Genomic DNA, 13,215 nt, shown 5'->3' on the forward strand with positions numbered 1-13,215 from the left:
CTCTGTCAAGTCAGCTATTTAGAGCACATATGTGATGGGTAAACCAACTTTTAATAAGAATAAAATCTGATACTACAATAATTCTTGATAAATACAGTAGCTTGAAAATTCATTATGTAAGCAATTGCTCACACATAAGAACTGAAGCATTTTTTCTCTGCCTATGCACTAATTTCATTTTTAAAAAAACCTCTAACAAAATACTTACAAATAAAAATGCAAACACAAGCTATCTATGGACTATTTCCCAAAGAAGTCTAATTGTATAGTCTATTCTGGTTTGTATACTTGGTTTAACCATGCTATCAAGGTAGTATCAAAGTTGTCCGATACAGAATAGAACTGGTTATATTTCTGATTTTGAAAAATCCCCAAACAAAAGAAATCCTGAGTATCACTTCACCTCTGATTTTAAGGAATTAAATATTAGCCTTGATTCAAAAACATGGTATTGAAGGTAAAGTGTAGAGAGAAGAAGTAAAGCCAAATAAATGAACCACTACTCATCTAAATTGCCTAACAGACAAAACTTAGGAGTAAGAACATCTTCCTAGAAAAACCTTTAGCAATTTCAATCATGATCATGAAGTTACTTTTTCTGTGAATATATTCCTAATTTTGTTTCCAAAACTGCTATTGATTAAATGTTTTAGAATAGATGCCTTGTGATACTTTCTAGCAAATTTCATAAATTTAAGAGAACAACCAAAAGAAGGCTTTTAAAAAAAGGAATAGGTATCGATCCAGATGAAGATCTTCTATTGACTGAAATTGCTCACTCATACCTTGATATTATGTTATACTGTGGTTATAAAAGCAGAACCAAGAATTTTAAAGTATAGTTTTTGCTTATAGTTATTGCTTATAGCTATGATAAAGACCTAAATAAATGAAATGGAAGAGCACAAAGTATCCATCTGGAAAGTAATGCAAGCAAATGTATGAGAGATTTATAGAACCTCAGTTTTTGTTTACATGGTGTCTAGCATATGCAACAGTGTGTTTTAAAAGCTGTCAAGTTGATTGAAATAAATAGTAATTTTAATGGCTGGGTGATTAGAGTTCCTTGATAACTTAAAAATAAAACTAAGTCATACTTATGCCATAAATGTTTACATTTAACTAAAAATCTGTATTTTTTTGTTAGGAAACTACAATTCCTGTAAATAAGTTGATTTCAATGTGCCCTCTTAGAAGCATTTAAATGTCTAAAATTTCTTTTCTTGAGGTCAAACCAGAATATTTATTAAATAATGCAGGTTCAAGATAAAGGCTTGGAACTGTGCTGTAGATCACTTTTTTCAGAATGTAAAGGAAAATAACATTTAACCATTCTATAGCAAACATCCTTTCAGATGTTAAGAAACAGAAAGACTGAAAAAGAGATTGATCCACACTAAAATGGTATTCCTTACTTACTTTACATCTTTCCATACAGCAATCAAGGTCTATGGACCTTTCATTCAGAAAAGGAATTTCGATAGTTTTCATCTCAAAAAGATAACTGCCACACCTTTAATCCCCTTTGACACTTTTAGATATTTTTTTCCCAATGTCCAAAAGCAAGCAGAAAGACTGCAGTCATCAGCAATATAAAGCGCAGTATTTTCTGCTGGAAGGTTCTTAAATAGTTTCTCCTATCCAAAGCAAATATTGAAAACTTTCCGCACAGATTTCAGGACTAGAAAGAAGAGGGGAAAAAGGAAGCAACCTAGGAAAGCAAATGACTACTGCAAAGAAAGGAGAGGAGCTTTTATAGTTCAATTGTAACTGACCATAGAATTTTTGCAGGAAGTCTGAGAGGAAACGGGTTGTGTTATGAAGTCATGCTTTATTATACATGTTTATGAAAAGTCAAGATACAGCATGCAGCAGAGAAAACAAACTATAGATAAATGCTAATATGCATACTAAATATTCCCATAAAAAGATAGATTAGTTATATCACACACACACAAACTTTGTTATGCAGTGGTTTCTCCCAGTGGTACATTAGGAAAGACTAAAACTAGTACTTACACCTCTGTACAATAGAATTGCATTGCAATTTCTTAAATTGTTATGTAAATGGTTTTTCTGAATGTAGAAAAATGTGCAAATAGCTGCAAAGGGACTATATAAAATCACCATAAAAGGATTTTAATTTGATAAAACCACATCCACCCATTGTTGCAAACACAGTTTTTTAAAAAAAATGTTTTTAAAGAGATGGCTAAGACTTTTTTTTATGGATGTATCTGCAGCCTCCACTGCAGGTGCTTCTTATCTATAAATCAAAGGGACAGAAGTATCTATTTTATAAAACTTTCTGTCTCTATACAGAAGAGATTGGGGTGCTTTTTTTTGGGGGGGGGGGTAATCTAAGGAAATCTTTGGGAACTGATTATGAGCAACATAATCATAATCCCCGAGTCCCTTCGGGGAGAGGGGGCGGTCTAGAAATCTAATTAAATAAATAAATAAACAATCTTAACAGCTTTGGATGTTTTAATTTAAGCTATATCCAACTATTCATAGGGTTAAATAAGGTAGGCTATAAAGGTTTCTATCATGCAATTAACTGAAATGTCATTGTAGTTAGAAAGCCATCCATTCCATGCTACAGTTCTATGGAATTTTTAAAATATTTCATATGAAAAAAGAGGTACCTACACAAGAAAGGGCCGAGAAGCTAAAAATAAAATAAAAAGACTGTCCCTTTTTTCAAGCAAACTGCTATCATATTCCACAGAGTACAACTCCACACTTTCAGAAAATTGTTTTACCTACATAATGGTTAGTGCCAATTCCTCAAACTTTCCAACCCAAAGAAAAGATCCTGGAAGACAATATAAAAAAACATCTAATATTCGCTACAAAGGTTAGTATCCACCAGCAAGCTTGCATATTTAAGCCACATTAAAAGCTCAGTCCTTTCCCCTGATGCAAAGTTAGCCATGCATAGCAGGGAAAAGGCAGAGGCCTTGAGCACACAGAACAATTGAACAGAACACACCGAACAAAGGCACAAGGCTACAGTGGCTGCTTCAGCTTACCATATGTCTCGGATCTACTCTCCTCTGAGCTATACTTTGTCTTCCTGGAGGAGCTATCTGCACGAAAGCAGGAGAAAAGGAGAAAGAGATATAGGAAATATGGAGACCAACATGGAAATACTTCATTAAAAATGATTTCTACAATTGGGTTAATTCATGCAAAACACAAACAAGATATGAGCATACAGAGATGATAACATCTGAAATCAGAATGTGAAATAATAGTAGTTGACTGTATAGATAACATCAAATGTAAAGTTTCAGAAAAAAAGAAGGCATCATAATCAAGCTCCCTCCTTTCTATAGTAAAGAGTAATTGGAAAAGATGTTTTATAAATATAAAAATATAACGCACAGCCTTTTATGCAAAGCCTTATATTTGCCAATGGTACCCAGAAAATAGTTAATATTTGAAGTATCCCAGCCATAATGGGAAAGGGAGAAGTCTTGGTTAGTTTGAAAATATATTTTTCCCTCCATCCTTGAAATAGCTAGGGATGATGTGTTGCTTCATGGATATGTCTTCTTAGGAGATATGCTGTCAAAGGATCCTGAATATGTCTAATCACAATGCTGTAGGGACATACAAAAGTATAAATATGCTTTCATTCCTTCAGCTATTCTTATTTCAATTATTTTTAATGTCCATTTGTACTAATTTGGCAACATTTGGGAAATATCAGCTACTTTTATATTAAAAACCCAACTCTTAAAAAGATCATACTTCATTCACCCCACAGTCAAACTCTAAGGAAATATTCTTTTTATGTTGCAGATGGGGAAATGCGACATTATGTTTGTTATGTAGGGAATAGCCAATTCTCCAAAATTCAAGCCTTAGAGCTACCCCCAAGATCTCATCTAGTGATGTATCAGCAAAGAGAAGGAATAAACATTTCATCCCAACACGTGTTTTTTTTTCTCTGTAGTTATACATCTTCCTGTGTCACACTCTGTGATGGTCAAAGTTATTCTCATCTGTGGTAAATTCTTGGAGAATAACAGACAGAATAGCTAAATTGCACAAATGAAAAGCAACACACCATGTGGGGCCAAGAGGCTCACCCGCAAGCCAGTCACACAGTTAGGAGCATACAGCAGTCAGTCTGGGTTAGTAGGTTGGGGTGGGTGGAACCTTCACATGCAGACTAATTTCCAAGACAGCATTAGACTCTGAATGCAATACAGATGGTCTACAAGTACAGGGAAACAAAAGAAAGAAAATGGATGTGTCCAGTTAAAGTTGATAGAAATATAAAATAATTGAGCTCAACTTCACTCAGAAGAAAAGACTCCTCAACTCCAGAGGAATGTTAAGCATTTGCTCCATAGACAAGCAAACTAACAGACAGTACAATCCATCCAGCTCCGTTATCTACAGAGCAAGATCGAGTACTGAAGAGAAAATGGAATACAAGACCCACCCAAAGGAATTCCCAAAGACAGGTGAACTGAACAACATTGCACTTTTTAAACTGCTGCACCATAATCAAGAAAAAGCCTGCAAAAGAAATATAAATTTGTGAAGTTCCTCATTTCCATTGGCCCACATGGGCTAATTGCTAGTGATATGGCTTTTTCATTAAGAAAAGAAGAATGATCTGCTGAATCAGACCGCTGGCTTGTCTACTCCAGCAGCCTGATCTCATAGTTTCCCAGCAGATGGCCTTGAGAGGCAATAACACTGCCATATCAATGCTAATCCTGTCACCCCTATTAATTGGAAAGAAATATATATATATATATATATATATATATATATATATATATATATATATATATATATATATATATATATATATATATATATATATATATATATATATATATATATATATATATATATATATATATATATATATATATATATATATATATATATATACATATACAGTTGAGTATAATCACAGGCAAATGAGTAAAATGCAATGCAGTTTAACACTGTTGGATAGGCTTCATACATCTGTTTCCTGAAGCTTTACACTCAAACAAAGCTGGAGTTTCTAACGCTTAAAGAATAGGCTCACAATGGGCTCTATTTGTAAGTACAGAAAGGGTACTGCAAGATGCTACATTCACAACACTAGTTTTCCAACTAAAATAAACAGAGAAGAACAGTCAGAGTCTCAAACTGAATCAAAATAAGAATGCAGGGGAAAGCTAAAACATATCTGTTATATAATCTGCACATTAAAATCTGTCTTCTTTAATTCATTGTTTTCTACCTTGGTCTTTAACTTTCTAGGTAGATTTAAAACAAAGTTCCATCTGCTATGCAACTCCAGAAGTATACAACTCAAAAACACAAGGAAAAGGAACAGTGTGCAACCCCACTGACAAAAATAATGCAATTAAAGTGGGAAAAAAAGGCAGAAACCCTGTTATTGCCCTCGAAAAGAATATTGGTAAAAGAGGTTTGGCAACTTTTTTTTAATTCCAAAGCTGGACAACAGGAAGATTTGGGTGTTCTTTGGGATGTGAAGGTAATTCTACCTGTTGGGTCAAAATCATGGGCACTAATGCAGCGCTCGACCTTCTGCTTCTTGTCTGCTGGAGACTCTCTGCTCAGAATGCTGCCATGCCTGAAGCCAAACAGAAAGGGGAACAAAATCATTTTTTTAAACTGCATTACTTAAACTGAGCTAATTTTAAGAACCCCATTAATATATGCCCATTTTCCATATTGTTTCTATTCGGGAAAATAATCTACCCAAAGGCAGGAATCCATGGTTCATTTCTCATGTCTCAGATAAATTCAATCTGGTTAGTGGGGTGCACCTAAATATATCTCAAACCCTCCGGGTTGCTTTACTGCAAGATGGGAGAGGACCAGAACTTACTTAGTAGATGCAGAAAGTCAAACCCTTAGAAACTTACCTTGTAGGTTTTTTGAGGGGAAACCTGAAAAATAAAATAACAAATAAAATAGTTAGTACCATATAAGTTGTTTCCAGATTACAAGAAATCAATGTCAGCCTCCATGTAATGCATTTAAGGATAATCACTTTTATTACTTTGATTTTAAGATGCACAATTCTGAACTGTTGTTTGGTCCCCACAAAAAACTAAAGAAAGATGGAAGATTTTAACCCCATGATATGCTCATGGGATTCTATTCTATTACACAACAATTGTAAAGGTGTCTTTCAGGTAGTGCTTCTATTACATAAATATTCTATTCCCTTCTTCCACATGAAAAAATCATACTTCTACTTATTGAAATAATTCATTATCATAAAATTACTGGAATCCACAAAATGAGATGCATCGTTAAATTTGTCAGGACAACTAATGTTCTAGTATACAGTTCAGTCATTCGTTCAAACAACTACAAAATAATTTACTCCTAAATTCAATATAATAGATTTTAACAAATATACATCTTATCCTAAACTGTTTAAAACATCTATTAGAAAAGTATTTAAGAATCTGTTGCACACATAAACAATTGAGTAACTCATTTCACTCTACACAAAACTCTCAACTGAAAATTGGCTATAAACTGTATAGCATTATAATGCAATTAAGCAGCCTTGTTTCAAAGCTTAAAAAACTTAAATAAAACCAGTATTAGCATTTATAGCATTTTTCAATTCTGTTACTAAAACAGAGGGCAAATTTGTTTCTAGGTTTAGAGAGAAACATTTAGAAATGCATTACTGAGAATTCCATACTTATTCTCTCTGCCTTCATCTTTCTACATGAAAATCTAGCTTCCAAGCGAAACTGCATATGTCAAGAGGACAAATTTTACAAAAGGCTTCTGGGATAGATTCTCAGAACCTTATCGGCTGCAAGCCAGATTCCCGGTTTTCCCTCCCTTCATCCATCCTGAAGGGGAGGGAGGAGCAAATAGAGTAATGATAGCAAAACAGACAGAGAAAACCACAAATAATCTGATATATTGCTATTTTGCACAGCCACTCCTTAGAGACTGGGACCTTAGAATGTTATTCTTTCCCTTCCACTGTGAAATGTTATCTCTTACCAATAATATGCATAAAAGATCAAGATAACAAATTAATTTAGAGAAAAGTCCTGTCTTTATTAAAATCCTGCTCTTTTCTGTATAATTCAATAAAAGCCAATGCTAATTTTAATATGCCATCACAAACAAAGCATATATACAAGGGGAATATTTTTACTCGTATGAATTAGATATTTCAGGGAACATGATTATATGCTGAATACATGGTTTAATACCAAAATTACCATGGAGGTAAAACTATCTTTCCAACATACTACACTAAGAATTATTTAGGCAGCATCTAAGAATATAGACAGTTCCCTGCAGCGTGTTTTTATGTAAAATTAGGGTGTTCGGGTTCAATAAATTAAATAGTTCCAGATATCAAGGAAATCCTTTAGATATCACTCCAAGGGCTTCAATATCAACAGATTTCTTTTTCCATAAGTGTTCAAGATCAACTTCAAGCACCGGTACTTCATAATTTTTTCACATGCCTCGACACTAGCATCATCTAGTATAGCAACAAAGATGAACTACCGTATTTTTCAGAGTATAAGACACACATTCCCCCCCCCCCCAAAAAAAGAGGGTGAAAATCTGGGTGCGTCTTATACACTGAATGCAGCCATTTTTGGCCTTCCGAAACGCCACCCTGCGCATCCCATTTTTCGCAAAAAGCAAGGCATGCAGAAGGTTTGGGAGGTCTGCAGCGTATTCCTGGGGGCTGCGGAGGGCAAAAATGAGTGAAAATGGGCCTGTTTTTCACAAAACGGGGGTGTTTTTGCCTCCCCTGCCCCCAGGAGCACTCTACAGGCCTCCCAAACTCTCTGCACATCCTGTTTTTTGCCTCCAAACCCTCCCACAAAAAATGGGGCATGCAGAGGATTTGGGATGCCTGCACAGTGCTCCTGGAGGGCAATACTTTTTTAAAAAAATTACCTCTTCAAAATCTTCGTGCATCTTATACTCCAGTGCGTCTTATAGTCCGGAAAATATGGTATACTTTCTTCTTTTCGATAACTGTTATATCAGGCATGTTTTGAACAAGAGGACAGTCTTATTTTAAAACTACACTACACCTATGTGAATACTGTATCATCCCACTCCTCTTAGAAAGAGGCTTTGTGTTTATTCAAGAGAAGCTCTACCAAATAAGCTCTACTGCACTGATATTGTGTGATGATTCTTACAAAAAGTTTTTAAAAAAGGTTTTTCATACTGCGCTGAGTTAAAAATCGCAACTGCTATTGTATTGCTTATAACAATGAACTGAAGAGGCAGAGATAGTCAGCACTATCAAAACAGGAAATCAGAGAGGGGCAGCCAACTGACAATCCTTACAAATTATCTTGAGATGACCACATCAGATGATATTGTATGACTCATCCAAAGTACATGTATAGTATTTTTTTTTTCTTCAGGGAGGACTAACACTGGAGGCATTATTGTATGATGTCTGAAAGGGGTTCAAAACTGGCACAATATACTCCACTCTTTTCAGCCCATAGGTCTTACTCAGCAAATTATAAAAACAGTATGTTTTTCAAACATATACCACACTATCATACATAGAATGCCATATCAAATGAAATGTTGGGCCTCTCTGAAATCAACCCTTAAGTAATGGATTAATGTCTATATTAGAAAAAGTGTTATGCAACAGCTGAAGTTTTTTTGTTTTGTTTTCAAAATTTGAGCCAGTCTTGACTCTTGAACATATAAGTAGCACTCAGTTAATGACTGCAGTAGGGCCTGTAATTCTGGTCTTATTAATCTTTATTAATCTAATTTATATGCCGCACCCTCTCCACCAAGGGACTCGATATTATGGCTATTAAGTAGATTACCATATCCTTTAACCTGATTTTAGAACCATTTTTGCGACTGATTGTCACAACAGTCATTAAGGAAATCACATGGCTGTTAAGTGAATTACGTGGATGTTAAGCAAATACATTTTCCCTAATTAATGGTTTTGGCCACGGGATGCTGCAATTAGTCACAAATGTGAGCCAGCAGTCAAGGACACAGAATGCAATCATGTGACTGTGGGAGGGGGACAGTTGTTACTTCAAGAATGGGTTGTAAAAAATTTTTAGACTGTTTACCTTCAAATAATAGTTAAGTGACTGGTCACTAAGCAAGGACTATCTTGATGGTACTTTCAGGAGTGGTTTTTGCCACTACCTTCTTCCTAGAGCTGAGAGAACGAGACCGAACAAATTTACAAAGCTGGTTTCAGGACTGAAACTCACTACTTCCCAGTTTCTCGCCTTGTCCTTTAATCACTACCCTGAAGTGGTTCTCAACTGAAGTATAAATACAGTGAAACTGTAAGAGTTTAGTTACTAAAGTTTCAGCTATAGTATACCCATTCAGCCCTCGTTGAAGCAAGCTCTTTAGCACTGTTCCATGACACTAGTCTTTGGATTTTTCCAAAAGCTGATGTCAGGATATTTCACAGAGAAAGAACTGCATTTACAAAATCAGCAGGAAAGGAGGGCTTCCCCAGCAGCTATACTCAATGTAGCCATTGTGCTGCACTGTAAGTGGGAGCCAGAGTGTTGTCAAAGGCTTAACTTGCTGCCGAACTTGTGCTCACTTACGAAAAAGGATTTTTAACTACAACAAAAAATGCCGAATATTTCTCCTATCAAATACTGTTCTTCCCAAAAATATTTTTACCATTGATAATTCATTCTACAAACAGGGTAGTAAACTACTTTAGTCATAATGAACCTGCCAATCAGAACTGGCTTCCGTTTTTCTAGTTACTCTTAATTTGCGAATAATTACTGGTGAACAGCATGGCATTGAAGAGTTCTATTTTATAGATATCTAGTCACTAAGATTCTGCTGCATTGGGCAAAACCTGAAATTCTGAACCAATACAATAAAGTTGAGAAAATCCCTCTTCTATTAACAGAGAATACAATTTGATAAACTGAGCCTATAAAGTTTGTTATTATTTATATATAAACTTTGTATAGTTGCCCATCTCATTGAAGACAACTATGGGTGGCACAAACAACTACTCTGGGAAGGAAACAACATTTTATTAATAACTTTAAATGAATCAAAATAATTCTATAAGTTTGGCTCTGTAATTATGACTTTGAGAAACTGGAAGACAAAGTAAAGAATATAAATATATCAATTACATTTAATAATTTGAAACTCAAGTATGCTTAATGTAAGATCTACCTAGAATCTTTTGTTTCAAAACAACAAAACTATATAAATTTCCCTGCAGAGATAATCTAAATAATCAAGGGAAGACTTTATAACTCAATGACTGAAAATCTATGTCTGATGCAGGAGATTCGAAATTTCGAGCATCTTTCAAGGGGTTGGGAAACAACCATGTCTAAAAATAGGCAACACTGAGCTAGGTGGATCAAGAGTCGGTTTTCATATAAAGCACCTGTTTATTTTACCTACCACAGTCATAACTATAATAAGCCCAATAAGCTTACAGCAATTTTAATGGTTGTATCTATTAGCTGCATTTCACATGCTTTGCATCATTAAACAGCTATTAAGATCTTCTACTTCAAATCTGTGCAAGGAACATTTAAGATAATTTTATACTGTACTTGAAGGAGTTGAACAATTAAATTTCCCTAGTATCCAAAATATTTTCATCTTCTATGTAAAATGGTACTGAAAATTAAAATCCAACAAATATGACTAGAAGTTCACAGAATAAATTTCTGAGATTCCTAGTTTCTATTTTTACTATATTTCCTGCTGTATAAGCACAGAAAGCTGCCCTACATTGCAAGGAATAAGAGTACATTTGTTAAAATATATGAAATACACATTGGCATATGTTTCATTGGATACGATTCTCACAACATATTTGATCAATCAAATAGAGGCATAGAGCAACAAGACTTGCCCTCAATAGCTTAAAATGTATGACTGTGAAATAACCCTGTTAAAAATAAAAGATAAACCACAATTACTGGCTCTTCTCCATATAATAATTTTATAAATTATTCTTCTAAGGTGGAGAATCTTTATGGTTTGACCAGCAGGCTGAGCCTTTACATTAATGAAGTATAAAATTCTATTGATCATTTCATTCATCTTCAATTTAGTTGCTATGATCAGCTGTACTGCGGGATCTACTACAGTATTTCTTAAAGAAAAAAAGATCCGCTAAGAATTTCTGGATAGTCAACTGTTTTGTGATATAGGAAAAGGATGATTTAATTAAAACATTTATATTTTCATTGAACTCTAATATATTTATTACATACGTGCTTTGCTAAACTTCAATTTAAAACTGAGCATTTTTTAAAAAAAGGATATTTCTTTAAAATATAATTTTTACCATAATATAGATTGATTTTTCTTGTTTTGAAGTCTACCTGTTTTATTGCATAGTATATAGTGTCCTACTGAATAGCCTATAAATCAAAACAAAAAGAGGATTTTGAAGACAGAGGGTAAGGTAAAAGAAGCAAGACAATTCTGCTACACTAATGTCCGAATAAAACCGTAAGGTGTAGGATATAAAGAGCATATTATTTAATTTGAATAGTAACCAGGATCTTGCTCCTATCAAGTCTAATCATTGGTCTGTTTAGATCAGTATTTTCTGCCCTGAGTGGCACTAAAATTCGACACAGACACCCTATCTAGCTTTGCTTGAAGATACTGGAACTGACATTTAAAAAGCATATGATCTCTAACTCAGCTCAAATTTATTTGAGCTCTGAAGTTTCTAAAGCTAAAAAAAGACCATCTTATGCAATACAAAATCTTTGCTCTTACTAGCTGAAAGAAAGCTGAAGATTTATAATGCCTTTTTTAGTGAACGATTTACATGAGGTGGCCTAAAGACAAGAGTAACTGGAATGATATTTTTCTAGGAAAAAAATATGCTTCCTCTGTTTCTTCTAAAAAAAAAAATTATTTCAAATAAAATTAGCTTACAGCATCCTTTTACTACTCAGTGTATCTAATTCACTTCAATGCTTTAACAGGCAAAGATAAAAGTGAAGTCTGTTTTAAGTCAGGTTGATTGCTGATAACTTAATCGAAATGTTCATGTAATTTTCTTGACAATAGTATAGATGCGGTTCAGTACTGTCTACTTACATGAAGTTTTTTTCAATTTCCCTGTCTAGCCTTGAATATACTCGCTGGTGGTCTCCTATCCACATACTACCAGGTCCAATATTTCCGAGCTAAGGTGAGTGAGGTGCTGCCACCTGCTGAGACATGCATTACCTGTGATAATTGCAAATGGATATAGATACTTCCCATGTTGTCACAAAGCATCACAGAGCCTTTTATCAGCAGTATTATGACACATATTGACAATAGAATCTTTCAAATTAGTTGTTCAAATTCTGAACCGATAATGTTATTGAATATTCAAACTAACAACCTAATAAAATATACAACTGACAACCTAATTCACAGACTGTTTTTTTTAAAGCAACAATAATGTAACCCAGCCAGTAATCATATTTCAAAGGGGTTTACTGCAAAACTCCACTGATCCAATTTTGAAATTGTCAAATTAAAATAGATTACAGACTATGTAACATTTGTTTTCCCAAAAGCCCCATATTCCTTGGTTCATTCCTATTAAATTAGCCACCTTGATTACTAAACACAGTGTTTCCCTCTTACAATGTTGTTAAAGGCAAATAAGATATCCAATACCATTATAATCATTTACTAACAATGAACAATAACTACTACAGAGACATTAGCCAGCCTTGCGTATGGGTAAATCACAAAAGCTGACAAGCGACTTCTTACAAAGCAGGATAAGGGTTTGCATTCAGCTCAGAATCTCTGATCAAGAGAACAGTATTGCTGCCTGCTTCCTCCATGCAAGACATCTTTCTTGGCTGTCAAAAAGCTTTGTTCTCAGAGGCTAACCCGAGCAAAATATGCTTTCACAAAATTGAAACTATCTCTCAGAAAAGCCAGGGCACAATGATAACCTAGCTGCAAAGAATACATATACTAACTAGTGTTATATATATTGCTTGTCATATACTCTCAAAGTAAGCTATTTCCCAGCTTCTTCTTTTTTTTAACTGCATCAGATATAAGGAAACAAAGACTTGGATATTACCTGGGTTTTAAAAAAAAATTATCCAGGAAAAGTCATTCCATTCAAAAGCCAAATCTTAAAAAAAAACAAAAAACTGCTATCTATCTGGTTTTGACAGTTTCTTTAAA

General features: G+C 34.3%; 1 protein-coding gene across 5 annotated transcripts in view; it reads right to left on the bottom strand.

Moving 5' to 3' along the window:
- The window catches only part of ARHGEF12 (Rho guanine nucleotide exchange factor 12), a 69,627-nt gene that overhangs the window by 40,215 nt on the left and 16,197 nt on the right, over window positions 1–13,215 (bottom strand). For 4 of the 5 annotated variants that reach the window (XR_014176065.1, XM_081961100.1, XM_081961099.1 and 1 more), the window contains exons 2-4: window positions 5,913–5,936; window positions 5,529–5,617; window positions 3,036–3,092 (exon numbers count right to left, since the gene is read on the bottom strand). Coding sequence is in view for 4 of the 5 variants with exons in the window: in XM_081961100.1 (XP_081817226.1) it covers window positions 3,036–3,092; window positions 5,529–5,617; window positions 5,913–5,936 (170 nt within the window). In the remaining variant the exon portion in view is untranslated. The remainder of the gene's footprint in view (window positions 1–3,035; window positions 3,093–5,528; window positions 5,618–5,912; window positions 5,937–13,215) is intronic. The other variant, XM_081961102.1, reaches the window with a different exon arrangement.

This window comes from Natrix helvetica (genome assembly GCF_964273705.1).
Source record: "Natrix helvetica genome assembly, chromosome: 8".
NCBI lineage: Eukaryota > Metazoa > Chordata > Lepidosauria > Squamata > Natricidae > Natrix > Natrix helvetica.